The 22,034-nt window shown below is 44.2% G+C and overlaps 2 protein-coding genes across 2 annotated transcripts; one reads left to right on the top strand and one right to left on the bottom strand.

Annotated features, from left to right (window-relative positions):
* Positions 1-29: 29 nt before the first annotated feature.
* LOC146234024 (FAST kinase domain-containing protein 3, mitochondrial-like) lies at positions 30-3,388 on the bottom strand. Its single transcript, XM_084688414.1, has 6 exons — positions 1,815-3,388; positions 1,506-1,591; positions 1,133-1,307; positions 939-1,008; positions 712-826; positions 30-612 (listed from the first exon to the last, which is right to left on the bottom strand). Exons 1-6 carry the CDS (start codon positions 3,166-3,168, stop codon positions 514-516), a joined length of 1,899 nt encoding a protein of 632 aa, XP_084544540.1. The 5' UTR covers positions 3,169-3,388; the 3' UTR covers positions 30-513.
* A 4,122-nt stretch (positions 3,389-7,510) lies between these two features.
* On the top strand, positions 7,511-21,694 carry wnt6b (wingless-type MMTV integration site family, member 6b). Its single transcript, XM_084689380.1, has 4 exons — positions 7,511-7,936; positions 12,482-12,702; positions 17,789-18,096; positions 19,109-21,694. Exons 1-4 carry the CDS (start codon positions 7,755-7,757, stop codon positions 19,568-19,570), a joined length of 1,173 nt encoding a protein of 390 aa, XP_084545506.1. The 5' UTR covers positions 7,511-7,754; the 3' UTR covers positions 19,571-21,694.
* Positions 21,695-22,034: the final 340 nt, after the last annotated feature.

The raw sequence follows: 22,034 nt of genomic DNA, 5'->3' as shown, positions 1-22,034 counted from the left end.
CACTCCTTTAATAAAGAATAAGGGCAATATACAAACTTTGTTTTTTTATTGCAGTACTTCCAGCACACCAGTTCATATTCAATCATTTAAATTACATTACAGCTATGTTCAAATGAACTACATATTGCACAACATACACAATCTCCCACTTGGAACAAAGATAAATGGTCTGTCGATGATTATTCATGGTAATTAGTACACGGCAGAGGAAGCTTCCAAGAACACAGCTTATCTATTACATCCAAGCAGCCCGTTATGCCTTCCTGTCTTGCGTTAAATGTACTATACCATGTTTGGCAACCCTTAGGCCTTTAAGTTCAACCGATATATCCATAACACAAACAGCAGTGTTACTCAATGCATCAAGAGATGATTGATAGGCAGTTTAGAAGAAAACATCCTCCATCTTGTCTTCCTCAGCTTATGTTACCATCCAACCAGCAGCATGTTGACGTGTCATGTTTGTTTGTTTGCTGATGTTGGCTAAATGTCCATAGAGTTAAGTCTGTCAGATCAGCGGCTAAACTTGAAGATGGTGGGGAAGATCTTCTTGTGGAGGTAGCGCACCTGGTCCTCCGGCCTTCTCTGTTTCTCAAACTCATAGTAGGGGATCTGGAGAAGAACGAAGCAACAACAGACAGGGTCACTGACGGGGCTTTCTAGTTAAGTTCCATCGAGGTTCAGGAGCATTTGCAGTCGTCATGTCGGTACCTGTACAACCTGGTAGCCCAATCTACGGAGGTGGCGCCTCTTGGTGGCCTCCTTCCCCAGCAGGTGCTGGGTGTTGCTGCAGAAACGGTCCTTACCATCCAGGCACAAGGCCATCCTACAACACACACATCATCTTAACCACGTCTACATGTGCATTTTCTTTTACAAACATAAAGAACGTACTCTATTTATTCATTGTATGAGTTTAATCTACCTGTGTGACTTACCTCCTCTGAGTGTGTTCCCATTGAGAGAGAGGCAAGACAAAGCCATCTTCATCCAGATTGATCTCCAAGTCTGGCCAACAAAAACAACAATCGGAATGACTTCACCTGTTTAATCCTGTCATTAAACTGTAGTAAAGTCAACATACTGTAGTCCATATTACAATCTAGAATAGAAGGGAGCAGCAGTGAATCACCTATAGTGTATCCAGTCTGTGTGAAAACTCTGGTGGTGTAGTGGTCCTTGCCCCCAAGTAGAGTGCTGAGAGGCCCTTTAACCTGGCTGTAGAGATATCTGTCCATGGGAGTCTCAAAGGACTGGTCCACAGAGGAGAACGCCTTTATGTGATAGTAGTAAGGCAGCCTGCGACCCTGGAATGACATACACATAATGTGGTAGATTGTACAATTAATTTTAAAATGTGTAGTTCTAGAAAGATGATCTCCACTGAAACTCCATGGAAGCCCAGTGTGGTGGTCATGTCTGGGAAAAAAAGCTTTGCTTGTGGGTTCATTTCCGATTCATGGATGTATTCATGGAATGTCTCCAGTGGTGCTCAGCGCACTCACCCTGTAGTGAGTGCACTCCAGTGAGGTGGACAGGTTGAGCTGCGTTAGCTGACCCAGGGAATTCTTATCCAGGGGCTCCCCTTGTGCTGTGAAGGAGAGAAAGACATGGTTACATACTAGATACAAAGCATTCATGTACTACACCCACACACACACCCACACACACATTGTACATCAAATGCAGGTATGACCAAACAAACCTTGAATCCCACACCTCAGGAGGAACACAACCGGGGGAAAAGGTCCAGTCTCATGCACACATTCACACATATAAACAAACACTCACAAAGGGAGAGAGACATGCAATACCTTGCAGCCTCTGCAGGAAGAAGGGGCTGAAAACCTTGGAAACAAAGTTGAGTGGGAACCTCTCTAGGTGGATGCATGAGTGGAGCACCTCGATCACAGACCGGGGCTGGAACTGGGAGAAACGGGACTGCAGGACGCTCTCCAGCTTGCTAAACATCTGACCGGAGCACGCCGGCAGGTAGTTCAACCTCCCCATGGCCACGATCTGGCAGGCGATCTGGGGAGTGCTGTACTTCTCCGCATTGCCCACAAAGCCCTCTGCTACGGCCTCAAAGATGGGCTCAGAGCGCCACCTCATCTGCAGGCAGAACTCCATCGCCGTGCTGATGAGCTCCACGTCACCTTCTGCTATCCTGCCTGGGAGGTGCTTCTCCATGGCTGGCAGAAAGCCCTGATCGTGATGTCCAAAGTGCATGAGACTGGCCAGGACCCTGAGCAGCTCCTGGTCTGTGAAGTCCTGGAAGAGCCGAGAGGCCCTGCGGCTGAGCTTGAGGATCAGAGAGATGGCCTGGCTCTGCTGCAGGGTCCCCAGGGAGTGGAGGATGTCACTGATGTTGCTGGCAGTCAGTCTGTGCATCAGCCTCTCTGTTTGCCTGTGTAGGCCAGACATCCACTGGTGGGTGTCCTGGCATAGAGCCAGGAGGGAGTACACCTGGGCAGCATCATCAGGAGAGAGAGCCTCGTCGATGCTAGCGCTCACAGAGTTAAGGACCTGCACCACAATCTCGGATCTCCTGCCTTCCAGCTTGTAGGCCACCTCTCCAAGGTGGCACAAGTGTGGTAGCTTGATGTCTGTTCGTGAGAGTTGTGCTCTGCACTCCTCTTTTAACCTGGAAACTACTGGACTGTTAGGGTCCACACCAAACTCCACACACACTCCCAGTAAAATGGCAAGATGTTTGATTCTCTCTTGATTACTAGGGGCCTCGGTCAGCCTGGTGCAGAGTTCCGGCAAGACCTCGCCTTCAAATAGGGCCTTCATCGTGAAGGAATCTCTTATGGCCTGAGTCTTGTTTGGAGAAATAGGAGATACTGTTTGTGTGACCATGGCACCTGTTGCTGAATTACATGAAAGGCATCTCTCAAGATGCAACATCAATTCGTGATCTTTTTCCTCTGTCGATGGCAGGTTGCATAACTGATGTGCCATCGCCCCTCTCTCACTTGTGGTATGGTAACGGAGCAAAGTTGAAATGCACGGTGGTGCTAGACTACGTTTGCATGGTATTTCCACAGTAAAAAGTCGTGAAAGCAAATGTGTATGACTTTCCATTAAACCACGACTGAAGACCAACGCGTGAGCGGAATACTGACACATAGCTTTCACAGAGGATATGCAGGCAATTGACTTCATATTGTTGTAATTATAACGATTCCCCCGAAAAGTCAGATAGTAATAACGTCTCTACAAGACAGTAGTGAGAAACAGTAGCCTGCAAATAACTAGCAACGGTATTTCAGGTATTAGTCCACAATCCATTCAAACTAATGCGTACTCACCATGCAATAGAACGATGTTTATGATATAACTACGGAGTCTTACAAAACAAACCTCGTGTGTTTGGTAACAGCTTGTGTAATGCCAAATGTCTAACATTTGCTTCCATCTACTGGCGATAGTAAGTACGACAGCATGAAAAACTTTTGCTGAACTAGACAAAACTAACAACATTCTCGCGTCCACTACTATTCATTACTTAACAGATCTGATCGGGCCGTTAGTCATACATGTGTATTATCTTATTACATCATGACACACGAGATATGTTTTTTGGACATGCACTATTCAGTCAAACAAAAGTGGACATTTCACCATAGTTTTTTGATTATTCAACCTTTTGCATTTTCAGATTGGGTAAACTGCTAATTTGGCACTGGCAGAAATAAAGCCCGTAAAGTCTGATTTACGATGCATCGACTGATCAAATTGACACCAATTCTTATTTCACTTATTTTACACTAGGTGGCGCAATGTACCAATATAACATATCTTGTTTCCCCTGACGATATTTCTCATGAATCTTCAAACATGATAATAACAACATCAAAATAGAGAAGCAAACACAAGGATGAATGAACTAAAAGTCTCTAAATCCCTTTACTCTATAACTACAAATCCAGTCTGTTATACATCTAAATGTTATTTATTTTGTACTTCTAAATAAACATACAATGGTAAACATACATTTATTTGCTTCAGCTGTGTCTGATGTGGAGCAACGTGGATAACTAAGGGTTATCCCCCCCCCCCCCCCCTCTCTATCTTCCCAGAACATCTCAAAGAAGATGAGCTTCACAGGCTCTAGGGAGCACAGCCTCTGTTCTCCCATGTCGCATTACTCTTCAGGGATCCATCAATATAGCAGCATGTTCGTTTTGGAACTTTGAAGTCTTGAGGGAGCTGTTGGTAACAGTCGTAGGGGAGTCCATCAAGACACATATGCAAAACGGATGAAATTATTTCTACATTTCACGGAAAGGATGTGGATTGCAGTAGTCTTTTGATAATCCAACAGTGAAATGTCACCCAGCACACAAATAAATGCACGTGCCCACAAATATACAGTATGCACACACACACAAACACATGTACATACAAACACACACACACACACACACACACACAAATCAACTCCCTGATAGCCCCTTCGCCACACATGGATGGCACCATCAATGGGGCCAAATCTAATCTAATAAAGAAAAGTTCAACAGTGATGCTGTTATAAAGTGCTTAATGTGACGCACTTGGAAGATGGCACAATGGCTGGGTTTAATTATGTCCCCGATAACTTGTTACTGGGGACCTGTTTTTGTGACTGAGGGGGTGATCTCATGATCATTAAAACTTTTAACACATTTTTACAGTCAAAATGCGTAATCTGCACTGTAATGAAGGTTTGGGTCTCGGAAGCGGGTTGTCTGGATGTGATAACTGAAAGCTTCTGCAGATACTGCGGCCTACACAGAGATCCACTTGTATCTCATTCTGGACAATACTCTGGCTGTCTACACCCTGAAAAGTGACATCATTCTGGCTGAAACACTTCATTTTCCCTTAGTTGTTGATGCATCATAATGACTCAATCTCATTATACCAGACCAGACAGGAGGGAGGATGTGGAGGTCTGTAGACATAGAAATCATGGGACAGTATAGATGTTTTATTATAGAATCCTTCTGCCGGTTCACAAGAAATGTCATGGAGCAAGCTCCAGGGGATTCCAAGGATGACTGTGGCTCGTTTAAAAAGGTTAGAGCCTCATGTGTGCCGTCATGTGTTTCTGATTTAGCCTTAATTCAACTCGGCATATAAAATATTATGTGTGATTGGATTTCTAATCATTTTGAAATGATAATGCCTGGGGAATGTATCACTTGCTTGTTGGCCAAAGAGTGAAGATTGTAAGTTGTTTTCTCTTTGGTGTGTCAGGCCTAGAGAGAGGACATGTTCCCAGAGATAGAAGCTATGTCCAGCCTCCAGGCAGACTGCGGGGAGATATTTCACGGCAGGATGAAAGCAGCGTATCAAGAGGACTGTGTCTCCTCTGTATAACAGTGGTATGATGGAGTTGGGTAGAATGGGTAGAAGCATACGTATAGGTATACTACTGATATGAAAAGTAGTGTGAACTGGAAAGGGTCTAAGTACAGAGTGTGCTGGCTATACTGTTGGTAGGGTAGAGTGTATAAAGGAGATAGGAGTTTGTTGGTATTGTGAAGCACTAGTGAGCCAGGCACACTCTGGGTCTTTAGCGGCTGTTCCCAGGGAACGCTCAGCCAAGACCCCAGGCTCAACACCCTGCTGGACTTTGAAATCAGATCTTTATTGTCCATAAAGTTTAAGCCAAGTATGAAGAATCAGCCCTCCCTAACAAAACATACCCTCCCATACCGAGAAAGAGAGAATACCCTGAGCAATGTTGTCACACACATTCACAATTATGGTGTTATAACTATAACTCTTTATCTCTTTCTAATTCCCTGTGGAAAAGTAGTAAGTCACGTATTCATGCATTTTTGGAATAATTTCTCAATAAATGTAGCTTCCTAAGGGAAATAACTAGCTACAATCATACCAATGTCATGTGAATTTGTGCTTACACAGAACAATACAGACTAATAAGAACAAAAAAAGAGAAATAATTGTTATGGTTTTGGTGTTAAATTTGACCCCACAATCATGAACTGCCTGATGAGTGAAAATGTCCCAAATTAGTTTTTGGCTCTCATCTGAGGTTAGTAGCAGGAAAAATCTATAAATCCAGTTAAACTACTCTCTTTTGCCATGATAAACTGAAGTTTTACTGAAACACCTGGAGCATAAAGAGATGTGTTTCAAATTCCTCCTTTGATGTTGGTGGGAAACAATGGAATATGAATCAAAGAGACCTGACCATGAGATAACCAGAAAAGAAATCTGCACTTATCACTCCTGGATTCTGGGTGGGGTTGGGGAGGAGGAGGGAGGGGAGTGGCAGGGGGTTGTTGATAAATGCAGATGAGACTTGCAGCTGTAAAATGAGCCGTGTGTTTGTGTTGTGATTGATTGCATCACTGTCCAGGAATGTAGTGGGTTGATCTTTTGATGGGCAACTACAGAGCACAGCTATTGGATTTCAATGCGTGCCTTTGGCCACTTCAAATAAAGGGGTTATGTGGTAATCCTACCTATGCAAGACATGCCTGACACATGGACATGGATTGCCCTTTTGTTGGCAAGAGTGTGAAGCCACAGTCCACTGCAGTGATGACACTATTATAATCAAACGAGTGCTAACTCAGCACAGAGCAGGTGTTCTCATTTACAAGAATAATAGTGGAAACAGAGATATTTTGGCAATGATTACGTTTATAAACCTACAGGTAAATAAGACAACAGTAATTGCTGGCTGGAATGTAGGACATTATTTTTTATATTTATTCTGTATTTGCCGTTAATGTGAAATTCAGGAGGTACAATAATAATAATAATGTTAATTAAACACTTTCCCTAAAACAAAACACAGTAGATGGAAATGTAATTTTACTGTCAATTTTTTGTCCAAGTTATTGTTCAACCAAGTATTTTTCCACCTACTAGTTGCATGTTCCTCTAATCAACAATGGCAACTCGGAGAGGTATTTGCAACACCTGTGAAGAGCTCATATAATTCCATAGGCTGTGATTTCTTTACTGTAAACACTTCGGGAAAATGTTTCTTTGCCTCTCCCCCACCCTCGGTTTCAACAGTTTGTAATCAGTCAAGCTTTTCCAAGTAATTATCCATTTTTTCCCTGAGTGACAGTGAGGATTTCACTTGGCCCGGAGCGACGTCACGGTTGAAGATGAGCGCATCTGTTAACCAAGGCAAATGCATTTTCACTTAAATACTAGAGAGCAGGGCAAAAAAAAAAAAAAAAAAAACTAGACAGCAGGACAACGTTTACGCCTGCCTGCCGACGCCTACCTGTGGCCTTAGTATAGAAAAATAGCCGTCATCCTATTTCAATGCGTGAGAGCTACGCAAAAAAAAAAAAAAAAAAAAAACGATGACACTGAGGCCAATTTCAGTTAATGCTTTTGCGCCATAACGTCAACATCGATAGTCCTCCTGGAATCTTCTGGGGTTTACTTCCCTGCCCTGGCTCTGGCTCCATTCCATCACCCTCAGGCTCCAGTATCCTTGCTGCCAGATTAAAATCGCTGTGCTATCGGAATTTGGGTGTAAGACGCAAGGTTTTTGTCACCTTTTCCTTTGGGGTTTAAAGTTTGAAATTGTTTGCCAGAGAAACGACAATGAAGAGGTTAACGCATTCCATGACGGAAATCGCCATACTCTGACCAAGTTATCAAACGTTAGTGATGAGACCGGAGAAGATCCCGTCGGGTTTCCTGCGCACCAGCATTTGGCGGTGCTGCTGACTCCTGCAGTGTGGTCGACCGAGTCCGCGAGACATCCCATGAAAAACAAACAACACCTTAATTGTATTTGGGAGAGGCGGTGCTCGGTTTGGAACTTTGATATAGAGTTGTTGTTGCTCTTTCTCAAGGATACACTCATCATGACGATTCCATTATCTCGGATTCAACTTGCTCTATTCTTCATCCTTCTTTGTCCTGTCAATATCATCGGACTATGGTGGTAAGTCTTTGGTACATTAATAATTGACACGTGCTATTGGATAGCAGTAGCAAATGTGTTAGTAAGGGGTTTTCTTAATAGTGTGACCTCAGATATTAATACAACTAAACGATTATAGCGGCAACTCGTTTTTTTCTGATATATTTGAATTAAACATGTCATCCAGTAGCCTATCCAATATACAGACGCATTTTCCCATTTACTTTTTAAAGCAGTAGTATACCAAGGGACTAGTCTAAGATAATATCATCGTAATTCATTTGAATAATTTATTGTAGTACTAATCTCCTAACCCCCTGGGAAATATTAGTTGCCTATTATTTAGTGTTGAAAAAAATCTTTATGATATACAATCAACAATAATTTAGTTTTGAATTTATCTAACAACTTTTGAGCACATTCTAAATGCAATTTAAAAGGTATTTAAACTGCAACTAAAAATGAAACCAACATTAATAGAGATAAATGTCTTAGGGTTGCAGGGCTACGGTGGTCTTGCATGCTGAACCTCATTGAGGTCTGGCATGGCCTGTTGTAAAAGCAGACGTATGAAAGGGGTCAGAGTTGGAATTTCAGGTGGACCTTGAGGCAGTGGATATGTCATCATAAAACAATCCCGTGTTCAGCGCTCAGAGGTGTGTGACAGTCAGAGAGACAGGGAGAGATCTGTTGATAACATATTCTACACACACACTCATCTGCAGGGGGATGTTTAGATCACATCCCCTTTCAGCATTTTTCGAGCTCCCCCCCCACATTTCCATCTCTATCAAGGTCACCTATAATAACTGAACTGGTATGACCAACAGTGCCTAGACTCAGGCTGCATGTTGTTGGCCTGCTGAGCTAAAACTAGGGGAGATAATGCATGTCCTCGGGTCACAGGCAAGGTTAAGCCACTCATCAATAGTGCATGGGTCACTGAACCACCTCTGCTACACTGAGACAGACCTAGAAGGGTGGGCTAAAGGTGTGCACACCTGTAGGTCTGGCAGACACGGACAGGACAATGACGCTTTCTGTTGAGAGTTTCTCGACATACCATCACTTCTCTCTTTCTCCCTCCGTCTTCTCTTTAAAGGCAAATAGTTGTCATTCAGACAGGATATCACTGGCGAGAGAGAGAGAGAGAGAGAGAGAGAGAGAGAGAGAGAGAGAGAGAGAGAAAGAGAGAGAGAGGGAGAGATGAAACGCTTAGAGATAACCCTGTCCTTTCAGAGCCTCTGTTGATTAGAGTCTAATCATTTGGGCCGGGTGCTGAGCAGTGAGATTCAGGGAGTGTGGAATGCCTTTGCTCTAAAACAGGGTTCAGCACAAGTAGTTATATGCTGTGTGTGTGTGTGTGTGGGTGTGTTCATGTGTACCCTTCCCGCCTAAACGTACAGTAGTTCTTGATAGTGTTTTCTTGGTCTAATGACAGATACTAACTGATCATTGAACACGAGGCTGGGTGTTAAATCCCCATCAGATAGTTTTGTGTGTCTTGTGTTTTGTTTGTGTGGGGCATAGGATGGCATGGCAGGCAGTGAGGAGCGTGTCTTAACCTCACAGGTGCACATGCACAAGCGTCAGTCCCAATCATCCAGGCCGAATGGGGCCAGAGCCAGCATAGCCCCCCCCCAGCCCCAACCCTGGCCCTTTGCTTCTGCTCCGCACCAGTTGAAACATCAGTCACCAGTTGAAAAGCACTTAATTATACTAGATCTTATCTGTCCCCACTCACGAATCAAAAAGCAATACATGTTTTGTTTTTTTGTCTGAGAGTGGTGAGATGTACAATCAAGGATCAGAGAGATGTGGTCAGATAAAGATGAGATGAAGAGCGAGATGTCTGAGCCAGCCAGGGCTCTGGAGTCTGCAGGATGTTACAGTGTTCCTTTGCAGAGCATGTGCTGTGCACCAGACGCTTCCCAGACTGGGAGAAGTCTTGTCTCTGTGTGGCAGAGCTAGTCAGGTAATCCCTGTCTGAGACTTTCAAGGCACAATATTATACTCAGAACTTAAGGATGTATTCTTGGTGAATTGGTAGATAATTGGAGCTGGCACAGTGGGAGACTTGAGTTGGATTCCTGCTGGGTACTTGCGTACTATGTTCTTATTCTTTCCTTCCCTCTCACTGGGAGATCAACATGTGACAGACTGCTGTGGCGCTGCCTATGTCAGTCCTAGACTGTCACTTGATTTAGTGTTGAAGTCTAGAGGAGATTATGCCATGGCTCAAAGCCATGGACCACAGGCCTCACCCAGTGTCCCTTTCTCTTCCTCTCTTTCTCCAGCTCTCTCTCTGTGTCTCTCTCTCATTTTCTCTCTCTCCCCCCACCCCCTTTCCTAGCTGGCGTCCTAGTCCCTGGCCTTGTCGTGACTGACTTCATATACAGCATACTTGGAGGATTAAGGAGGATGAAATTCACTCGTTTCGCAAAGTGAATAAAGGCCCATATCTGTGGCCGTGCGAGTGGTAATGAAACCTGAGGTCGGCCAGGCTACAAAAACAGCTTATCCTGCACAGATCATGTCTGCTGCTCCACAGGGACTGATTATTTGGATATGTGGTTCTTTATCTCTGTTTCCTTCTCTATTTTGGTCTCTATTATCTTTCTGATATTTCATGCGAGGTAGGGTTTGGAGAGGTTCTTGATTGCATCCATGGCGGTACATCCTCGTTGATGTTTTGGTTAGACCCTGTTTCAATGTTATCACCACCAGGAGCTTTAACTAGAACTGATAGAGGCTGAATCTGTGACATTGTAGGAATAGGAAGATTGATTGCTTATCTGACATTGGAGTTCCTTGTGTGTGTATCTTTTAATGAATGTCTGTGTGTGGTTTTGGCAGCGCAGGGATGTGTTTAAGGTCAGTGCTGGTTCTGGTACATTTTGCAGTGCAACTTGGTCATACAGACAAAAACTTCATTTACATACAGAATGCTGACTCCAGCTATGCTGACAGTCCAACTGTTTGAGTTACATTAAAATACTGGTCACTGCACAACACTGTATGAGCGAGCTCTCCTAAAGCTTAAGCATTAGCATTTATAGCAAGGTACTGTATAGTAGGCTACTATAACATATTATTAATTCATCCTGAGTAGTATACTTTTTTTTTTGTCAATTGTCGCTTCTTACACTGACAATGACACAGAACTTGGACTAGAGAAAGTATGTCCAACATAGTCTACTTTTTTATGAGCCTACACCTCCTGTTGTAAAACCTGGTCATTTCTTTTGCAAGCTGTGAGAAGAGCCAGTTTCATGGCTCTGATCCGGACACGCTCGCTCACAGGTTTGGAGGCTGTGATGACAGAGATAATCAGTGGTTGTAGAGGCAGAGTCTGCCTGCTAATCACTACATGTGAACATCCACAATGACACAGCAGGGAAGGCCACGGGTTTTATTCTTCTTTCTTCATGGATACTGCTCAAAGGAGCACGCTCATTGAGTGTTCTTTCCAAAGCCGTTGCCAAGGAGACGTTGTCAATACATCGTCAATAACTGGTAGAAGAAGGGGATTGGTTGTCAGAATACTGTAACCATTCTTCTGAGCTGGAGTTTTGGAATCAGGACCTCGCACCACAGTTGACATAATTTACTTCATGGGAGCTTGTTACAGTACTGTTCTCTCCTTTCCAGGAAGAATGAATTATTAGGGTGGATTTGAGAAGTTTTGTAAGCTTAATCCACGCCGCTCGCCATTGTCATATATTTCTGTCCTCGAGGATAACTGTGTGTTGGCAGTTTGTCTGCTGTCTTCTTTTTTCCATGATGCTATAAAACTAAAAAGATCGTACTTGAAGCTAAAAATAAATGGTATTTTGATTGAATCAGAGGTATAGGGTGACATTTTAAATCAAAATATAAATGGCCCCACTGTAATAAAATAATAGACTTAGTTCGGATGGGGGATGGGTCCTGTGTGCAGACTGCCACTATCCTGTATCCTGTGGCTCCTTGTCTTATCAGACCGGCATGAGAGAGGATTGGCAAGAGTGCTGCTTTGACTTCTTAAAACAAACTCACTCCGCAGATGAAAGTTATTAGACATAGAGATGGAACACAACGGCAAGGGGTGAATGAAAAGCAGTGAGGCGTTCTTACACACGTGCACAAATATGCACACACACACACACACATAGGCAGGCATGAGCGAGCATTAAGACACATAGACCATGCACACAGACATATACACTCCTTTCCCTACTACCACATAACAATAACACCTGGTTCACGTGTTAGAGGATTACATCCGCTAATCTGTAAAGTCAGATATTATAGATTTTGAAGTGGAGGTGAACTCAAATTGGACGGATCTCACATTGTCATGATAACTGTTTGGAACACTCTGGAAAAAGCTCCCAGTGTTGGACCAGAGGCCTACTTTTTTTTCCGTTAAGGAGAGAAATAAACAATTTACCTGAAGTGTAAACAGACGTCTTTCATCACAAGTGAAGAAACCTGGCAATTAAGATAGGTCTGCCTCTCTCTGGTAATACACCTAAGATTCCCAGGGGTGCTATGAATGATGTGTGTGTGTGTCCTGTTCTTCAGGGCTGTGGGCAGTCCTCTGGTCATGGATCCCAACAGTATCTGCAGGAAGACCAAGCGCCTCGCTGGCAAACAGGCAGAGCTGTGCCAGACCCAGCCAGAGATTGTCAGCGAGGTGGCCAAGGGCGCCAAGCTAGGCGTCCGGGAATGTCAGTACCAGTTTCGCTATCGCCGCTGGAACTGCACCAGTCAGAACAAGTACTTTGGCAAAATACTCCAGCAAGGTGAGTAACAAAATGGATTGATTCTGTTTAAACAGAATCCAAAACTGTTCCTATCTATGGTTACTCAGCACGACTAACTTTTCCCTAAATCTTCTTCCAAGCTGTGTGATTATGAAAAAAGATGATCTAAGTATCTCTCTCATGATTCACTAGTGTCTATTTTGAAGACGTGAACCCATGACCTCCGAAGGCTGAGGCAGTGGCCTCTCAACTCAGAACAAGGACAGCTGTTGTGTCTTAACAAGACAGATTTACACTTGACTGACTCTCTTCTGCATCAGATTGCACTCTCAAAATTATCTTCTGAAATTGCCTCTCCTAATCATTGATCTCAAAATGTTCCCATCTCTTTGAAGTTCAGTAATATAACTAATGTAGGGCCCTGCTACTCTACAATTACCAAGCACATTTCTGTCTGTTGTCCCGGCCCTTGCTCCAGCACTATCTGACTACTCCATTACTCCATAGAAACCACTCTCTGTGACCCAACAATGAAGTGTTTTGTCAACAAACCACTGGGAGTTGCTCCAATATTAATTGTATATATCCTCTCCTGGTTTTTATTGAGCTATCTAGCTAATGCATGCTCACAGCTCTCTTTGAATCTTTATGAGCCATCTTGATAGTGATGACAGCACTGCCACTGAAGGAACTTGGCTAGCAGAGCTGAGAAATGTCCATTAAAGCATCCACTCAAAGACTTTATGACTACAAGAATGTCTGTGTGGTGTGTCTGACTAAACTCATGGTACCTTATGAGCCATTCCTCAGCAAAACTGTAATCCTCCGTGGCCTAGCTAAATAGCGTGTGGTTACTTGAGACAGACTGTGGTGGCTGGATGAGGAAGATATTGGTACCACGATGAAACCCTCAGAAGGGCTAGAAGATAAACATTATCTTCTGTCAAACATCGATGTATCTCACTTTGTTTGACGAGCCAGATTCAGTCAGAAAGCCAAAGAATACTGACAGCTGTCAGCTACGTTCATCTAACTGTTGGAGAGTAGGACCTTATGTGGTTTAGCTAGTAAAACTCACTTTTCACCAGGTATATGAGGATCTGAGAGTGATGTTTTGAGGCTGATTGTCATGCCTGTGCTTGGATGGCGCAGGAAAGAGGTGGGACCGTCAGTATTACAACACCTCTCCTCTCACGGAGGAGCTGGAACCTGACAGCCCTCAACGGTGATTAATCATGAATTCCAGCATGTCTACACAGTAGAAGGGTTTAAAGTGCTGTTCCATTGAAAATTGTCAGCACAATTACCCAGATCAGCTTTTAAGGACCGTCTATCAGCGCTGAGAGCCCGGCGAAGACAGGGCCACTTCCGCACATGGACACGGCCACATTGCCAGAACGAGCTGCCTCCTTTTCCTATTTGTCGGCGCAAATATAACCAGAAGGCTGTTTTCTCCCGCCTTTTCAAACACAAAAACCCCAAGCTGCTGTTGTCCTGCCGCTCCGCGCTGGGCTCACGAGACAGACCGAGGGAGCCGCAGGGAGAGCTGGAACACGTCTCCTGGCTTTAATGAAGCAATTCGAAAACGCTCTGAGACACAAAGTGTGGTTCTAATTTAAATGTAATATAACAAATATCCAGCCTGCATGTCATTTCTTATGCCACTTTAGGAATGTGACTCGTTGCTCTGTCTGTCAACCCCTCTTCCTTCTGTCTTCTGCTCTGTCCGTCATGGTCAGAGCGCCACGCTCCCTGGCAGTGCTCAGTGCGCAGTGGATACAGAGATGTTCTGAGTTACGAAGCACTTCACAAGGAAAGACGCTCGTTTATGACTGAAGCCACAATCTGTCATTCAGAAAACAATAAATGACAGTCCTGTCACTGGGGTTTCCTATAAAGCCGAGTGATGAGGTTGGAGAAATGTAACCGCCAGTGTCTTGTCCATAGACACTGCTAAAACATCCTGATACATTCTCAAGTTGAACCCTTTCGATAATAAATGGCTTTTGAGTTTTAACATGTGTAGTTATACGACCAAGCAGCAATTGAAACAGGGTTTAAAACATAAATATTAATATATGCACCAAAAAACTATTTTTATCTCTATGCTTATGATTCGTCGGACTGTGAGAAATGATTGGACACCATGTATTTTCTTGAACCATAGACTGAGTAGCCCTCTGTGTCAGCAGTATAGTAGCTGTCCTAATAAAAATGACCTACTTATTGAACATGCATTCCTCTTTGGACATGGTAAGTCATGCTTATCATAGAAAAGACCCTAGTCCGAAAAGGTTCAAGTATGAATGAACATGTTCTCTCAGAGAAGGAACAAGTTATTTTGTAATCCAGTCAATTGATTTAGCAATGAGATTCATGCAGCTTCTCCTCTGTGAGATTGGGTAGTCATTGGTAGTCATTACTAGTATAATCTTGATATCTGCTATGTTCAAATAACCAATTTGGTACTTCTGTAATTACACTGATGGTTCAAGGAGTGGATTGTGCTCATGCCAGCGTCAGATCTGACACAATCAAGGTGGAGTGTGTTGTTTTCCTCTGCGTTTTATTCTCATAGAATGAGGGTTGAATGTCCTGGTTGTGTTATTAGGTAATACAATACAGCTCTCGACAGCTCCCCTGAGGGTGGAAGGGGCGGCGGGAACACTTCGTGCAGCATCACAAACTAATCGTCTGTCTTGTCAATAACAAATCAGTCTTCCACAACTCTAATGATGACTTTACTTATTGGGTTATTTCTCACCCCTGTGCACCCAGCTGGCAACCATGAAGTATGTACCCAGTGATACTCTGATAGAGAGAGAATACCCCTCCTAACATTCCTTCACCCGTCTCCCTATTGAACTTGATAGTGGTTGTGAGTCATGTGGTGTTGCTCTCTCTCTCTCTCAGAGTGAGAGGGAGAGAGAGACAGAGAGAGAGAGAGAGACAGAGACAGAGAGAGAGAGAGAGAGAGAGAGACAGAGAGAGAGAGAGAGAGAGAGAGAGAGAGAGAGAGAGAGATGAAGCAGAGGTGTGTCTTCACCGTCCACCAAGCTCTTAGCAGATTAACCAAAGAGCTGTTTTATATCAGCCAAATGCATTGGTATGAAAATACCCAATTTAACAGCTGTGGACAGTTTATCCCCAGATATCCCAGACCGAATCCCCACAAGTGTAAGCATACGATGCAGAATGTACAGTAGGTGTGTGAAACATCCAGAGTGTGTTTGATGCATCGTAAGGGATTATGTCTGTCTGTGGTAGCTGTGTGAGGCTCAGGTTAACAGAGTGGAAGGCAGGTATGCCAACCAGGCAGCAGTAATGTGCTCAAGAGCACATGAGCTCAGCTTCTCCCTGACTCGGACTCAGCCAGGCCAGATCAATCAATCAGCAGAGTTCATACCCATCAGCATGTGTCAGCTGGAGCTGCTGCCACGCCGTGCCGCAGAGGGGCCCAGGCGGTCCCCTAGTGCTTTGTAAAACCCGGGACCCATGCATCATTGACTCAAAGTTAGAGTATTAAAAAAATATTTGCTAATTCCTGTCGAAGGCCCTTCTGGCATACTGAGCACTCTCAGACAGGCCCAGACACAGGCTGCAGCAGAAATTTGTTTGGAATTTGTGTCTTGGAGGAAAATATAAAAGAGGGTTGCTCAAATTAAGAGATACTTTCGATATGGTATATATTTAAAAAAAATTCTTAACCACTTACTCCTCTTCACTTTCTGTGGCTCATCAAACATTTGCATATCTAGAACAAAGAGACGACTGGAAAACATCCATTGATATGGATTGCTGATTTGTAATGCTGTTGCTTTTGAACTTTTCAACCACCCCTTATAGTAAGAGCATACAGTGATATCATGTTCCCCTTGTCTAGTGGGCAGCAGAAGAGGGGGTCAGAGCCGAGAGACAGCCCCAGGTTGGATCCAGGAGAAGGGGAGGGCTGCAGGGTCAGGTCCAGGGCAGCATGGGCTCCGACCATGCAGACAGATGGATGCTCGCTGGAGGCCCTCAAGCCCCTCTGTCAATGGGGAGGAACAGACAGGGAGAGAAACAGGGTTAGGCCACGGACCTAAGAACTACATCTACATAGTGGCTAGTCTGTGAGGTCAGGTGTGTGTTCAGATCTGAACTGTAGACTGGAATGGAGGCACGCACACACACGCACGCCCACACACGAACACCCTGGCCAGTATGGAGAGATGCACACACACGCCCACACATGAACACACACACACACTGTCGCCACACACACATACAGGCCGGTATGGAGACATCTTTGGGTGTGCAGATGGTTGGACAGCTGGTATTGATATCACAGTGTGCTGGTCTGCAGCCCCTCTCGCACGGCACCGATTCCGTTTCACCAGATTTAATGAATCCCATTCACTGAATCATGCGATATGGAATTGGCACCAGACTGAGCGGTGACTGCACTCTCACGTCTTCCAGCTCCACAAAATAAAAGTCATTCATTTCATCTTCGACACAATGGACTGCTAACTGCCTCCTTCCCCACCCTTCCCTCTGCTTGATGTAATACAGGCAGAGCTGAACACACTGCTGCATGGGAATTGTGTGTTTGGCGGGTTGCAGCTATCGGTTTTCAATCAAATTGAGAAGAAATAACAAATATATAGATGTAGTGGATTCAGCGACACTTTAAACTTAAAAACAAATACTTTACTGGTATGAAACCAGCAGTCTCTTACATTAAAAGTTCTAATCGGGATATGTTTCTTTCCCAGAAGACGGCACAGCCTTGAAAGTTGTGTTGTGCATTAGGTTAAGACACAGGATCAATTTGCAGTTGTAGTTGTACATCCCCCGGGTCTATGGGGTAAGCCCTGAGCCAGAAATAACCCAGCAGCTGTGCTTTGTGTGAGAGAGAAGCAGAGAAAAAGAGAGTGAGAGATAGCAGCAGTATTAGCTGTACATGCTGACAGTGACCCCTAGGTCCCTCTCTTCCCTGTAGGCCAATGTAGAGCATCATTCTTTGACGGCAGGAAGAAAACCGTTTCCAAAATGACGCCGTTAGTGACTGGTCAGTGAATAAACACATGAACAAATAACGCCCCTCTTGCAAATGCTTGTTTTCGATTTCTGTGTGTCTTCCCAGACATTCGCGAAACAGCGTTCGTGTACGCCATCACCGCGGCGGGGGTGACCCATGCGGTGACCCAGGCCTGCAGCATGGGAGACCTGCTCCAGTGTGGCTGCGAGGCCACCCGCAGCAGAGCGCCTCCCCGGCCCGCCTCCTCCTCCTCAGCCTCCGGCGAGGGCGTCAAGTGGGAGTGGGGCGGCTGTGGGGACGACGTGGAGTTTGGCTACGAGAAGTCCAAGCAGTTCATGGACGCCAAGAGAAAGAAGGGGAAAAGCGACATCCGAACGCTGATCGATTTGCACAACAACGAGGCAGGCCGCTTGGTAAGTCTACAGTCCCCGTCTGCAACTCAGGAATGATACGATTTCTGTTGTTTTGAATTGGTGACAACATTACTGTTGAAGACGGGATCGAAACAACCCATTGCTTTTTATTTCATTTGACAGTGTTTTAGGCAAAGGGGAAAAGGATTGCTGAGAAAGTGCTGCCTGTGTAGATGGATGTTGTCTCATTCTGCCCATGTACCAGAAAGAGATAGCCCCTAGCCATATTTGTGTAACACCGTAAACTGATATTTGAACAAGAATCATGTTTCTGAAACAAGAAAACACAAGTGTGCCACCCATTTGGTTTTCAAGCCTTTAAGGCAAGTAGCTGCTAATATATCTTTTCCTTGTAAATGTGCAACGTTTTCCTTTGTTGCTCACTCCATGCACTTGTAGGCGGAGTGAATTATGGGACTGACGAGGGCCTTCTTGTTGACAAAGAGGAGATAGCGACACTGCAGCACTCTTGTTCGGAGCTGGTCTGCCCTCTTAAGAAGTTAATGACATGTTATTGCTTAAAATGTCCTGGGTGTTTGCTTCTCCAGTGTTGGTATGCGTCCCAGTTTGATACACTGTCTGTCACACAGCCTCAACCTCCTCCTAAAGGTCAGACTCAGGTAAAAGTGGAGGAGGGACTGGGCTGTAGCTAGACAGCCCAATTATAGCATTAGGATCAGCTATTTGAACATAACCACCGTGAAGATGTATATTGAAAAACACATTTTTGGATAAAAGAGAGGACGAGATTAAAGTGCAGAGGCATGCAGAATGCGTCCGTCGTTCCCTGGTTAGTGTAGAGCTGAGTGATGGTTTGTTGTCAAGGCAGGGTAGATGAAGGAAGGCCAGAGGCAAGGTAAGCGGGAAGGAGGGAGAGGAGGGGGGAAATTCCTTCTGAATAGCGTCTGCTTTTATCTTACCTATCTATCTGTGTCTGTGTGTATGTGCATGTGTGCGCGTATTCATGTGTGTGTGTGTGTGTGTTCGGGTGCGTTTGTGTGTTCCACCACAGGCGGTCAAGAACTACATGAGGACTGAGTGTAAGTGCCATGGGCTGTCTGGCTCCTGTACTCTCAGAACATGCTGGAAGAAGATGCCCCACTTTCGGGAGGTGGGCGACCGCCTGCTGGAGCGCTTCAACGGTGCCTCCAAAGTGATGGGCGGCAACGACGGCAAGACCCTCATCCCGGTGGGCCAGAACATCAAACCCCCAGACAAACAGGACCTCATCTACTCAGCGGAGTCACCTGACTTTTGCCTGCCCAACCGCAAGACAGGCTCACTGGGCACGAGGGGCCGCATGTGCAACAGCACCGCCATGGACGTGAGTGGCTGTGACCTGCTGTGCTGTGAGCGCGGCTACAGGGAGGAGACGGTGGTGTTTGAGGAGAACTGTCTGTGCCGGTTCCACTGGTGCTGCGTGGTGCAGTGCAAGAAGTGTTCTGTGAGGAAGGAGCTCAGCCTGTGTCACTAGGAGACCTCCATCTGCAACCCCAGAAACGTGAGGAGTTGGGAGTCTCCTCTGTAGAACTAGAATCACGCTCTGAGAAACAAGCTTCCACACTTCAGTTGTTGAACAGGAGAGCCCTGGGAGAACATTGTCTGATCTTGGAGTCCTCCGGGCTGACTCTTCAGGGGAGCTGTTGTACGTGGTCCCTGAGCTCACTGAGAGAGTGAGGTTCCATCCATATGGGTTCTAGAAACCTGACAGCTGGATCTCCTACTCTTCTGGACCCCACATCTACCGCTGAGTAAGCTCTGCTGAGTGGGATGCTGAATATCACCTTGTACCCCAATTCTCATCTTCCAGAACAGAATGTCGGGGAACTTCTCATAGAAGACTAGCGGGAGACTTGTTTTTTCCTCAAGGTTCTCAGCATTTGGTACAGATTGTTGAGCTCCTTCTCAAACCACTACACTAAATTCCCCCACCTTGAACCTTTAGAATTGTCCATTGACCCAGATTAATACCTGAACCAATATTTTCTCACTTCAAGCCAAGAGCTAGTCAGGCCCAAAGAGAAATGAGCTGCAATCTGTCATTAGAAGCTGTAAATATTGCTGTAAAGCACACAGAGTCAGTCATGTTACTGTGGTGGCAGTTGTAACCAAAGATTTAAGTGCCACTAAGACACAGACTTTGAATGAAGTTAGCTAGGACTAATATCAGATTCAAATGCTATGATTTATACAGTACTAAAGTGATAGTGCCATATTTTTCATATAACAAATCATAATTTAGACAAATGGACTTTAGCGTTTGAACATACCCAAGATGGAGAACAGCTTTTCTTGTATCAATGACAATTTGAAAAAAGGGAATCCCAGGGTTGTCCAAGGACTACCAACTTGCTGGATGCTGATGAGTTTGGTTGACACCAAAGACTGTTTATTTATAAACCTTCGATAACAAGACTACTCATTGTGGTAACATGAGGAACGTGCCTACCATCTCTTTTAAAAGCACTTTGGATATGGGAGTGTAAACCATATGTTAACATTGTTTCTATTCGTTTGAGTAGTTTGTAGATGAAAAGAGAATGTTTTGTGTTTTTTTATATGAGGTTCAGTATAAAGAAAGTATGATATTATATTTTGTTTATTCGTTTGATATACAGGGCTTTTGTAATGCACTTTCAATCAAGCTTTTGGTGTGTGTAGTCATAATATTCTGCAGAATGGCCAGTTGTTTTCACATCCAATAGACCCAGACATTTGTGTGGTTGAGTTGATAAATGTTGTTTTTTGAAAGCACACTTCCTCTGACATGACCCTCTGTCAAAGTTCTATATGACAGGCAGATCAGACTTTCTTGTTTTGTTGCTTGTTTTGTGAGAATAAAACCTTCTGTCTCCAAGTTTTCACTCTTTGTTATCTATCACTTTGAAGTGTGTTTCCCCCGAACTCCCCAGACAAAAACCACTCGATGTGCTCTGGAATACAGTGATTTTCTTTACAAGCAACGGCACCATTCCTTCTCCTTTGGTCAAGTCCGCAGTTGTGACTAGAAGAATCTGTGTTTTTGCTTGTGTGCATGCAGGTGTGTGTAGTGATCTGTGCTACAAGTAAGCATAGGATGATACGAAGCAAGAGCACACGCTGAGAGATGACATCGCTGTGATTTATTGCCAATGTACCCAGTTTTATTACCAGACCATTCCACGCCAGAGGGTTCATAGTTTTAATATTGTTACCATGACAGTGACTACACACTGCAAAGAAACCTTTGTAGTAGACTGAACCTTGAAGAATCCTTTGCGTATTGTCTTGCGCAGGCAGTCTGTGTAGTTTGTTCACATCTAGATATTTCGTTGTTTTTATTTCATGATTGTGAGCCAGGTTAAAGGAGGGATAATCTAAATCATATTAAACGACAGATTTTGACTGAACACAGCTCTATGCTTTAAACGACCCTTTCCCAGTCGGACTGTGTGTAATTGGTCTGTGTAAATCACTGTGGAGGTTCCTGTCAGTGCTTTGTTTGATTATTTTACAGACTGAAACATGTTTTTGTTGTGACATTTCAAATCATGTTTCAGTGTTTATTTTGATTCAGACACACGATTTGGACTTTCTTGATACTCTGCTAATTAGTCAACTGTGCTCAAATTCATTGCATATTCATTTGTTATGTTTCATGCAGATGTAAAACAGTGGAGTGAACTCACTGAGTACATGTCAAATAAAAACTCAACTTTTCACGACTGGAAGGGTTTTAAGTTGTTATGGGTTTGCAAGTGTTTTTAAGAAAACTTGCAAAGCAACTACAATATTATGTTTATTTTTTTATGTATATTTTTTACAGATTTCATATCTAAAACAAATACTAGACTATAACGAAGAGCCCCATGCATGTCTCTTTTCATAAATGGAAGATATTTCGAAAGAGTATTCAATAAAACTTTTGTCACTCTTTCCTTCCATTGAGCTCATCATGC

This window comes from Hypomesus nipponensis, chromosome 23 (genome assembly GCF_054491055.1).
Source record: "Hypomesus nipponensis isolate SF chromosome 23, ASM5449105v1, whole genome shotgun sequence".
Lineage (NCBI taxonomy): Eukaryota > Metazoa > Chordata > Actinopteri > Osmeriformes > Osmeridae > Hypomesus > Hypomesus nipponensis.
Note: the sequence above shows the minus strand (reverse complement) of the source record. Positions and strands in the feature narration are given on the sequence as shown.

Coding starts and splice junctions, on each gene's coding strand:
- LOC146234024 (XM_084688414.1), bottom strand. CDS start 3,168: ATGAAGTCAATTGCCTGCATATCCTCTGTGAAAGCTATGTGTCAGTAT. Junction 1,308..1,505: donor TGGAGTGCACTCACTACAGG/GTGAGTGCGCTG, acceptor ATGTCATTCCAG/GGTCGCAGGCTGCCTTACTA. Junction 613..711: donor TGGGCTACCAGGTTGTACAG/GTACCGACATGA, acceptor GTTCTTCTCCAG/ATCCCCTACTATGAGTTTGA.
- wnt6b (XM_084689380.1), top strand. CDS start 7,755: ATGAAAAACAAACAACACCTTAATTGTATTTGGGAGAGGCGGTGCTCG. Junction 7,937..12,481: donor AATATCATCGGACTATGGTG/GTAAGTCTTTGG, acceptor CCTGTTCTTCAG/GGCTGTGGGCAGTCCTCTGG. Junction 12,703..17,788: donor TGGCAAAATACTCCAGCAAG/GTGAGTAACAAA, acceptor GTGTCTTCCCAG/ACATTCGCGAAACAGCGTTC.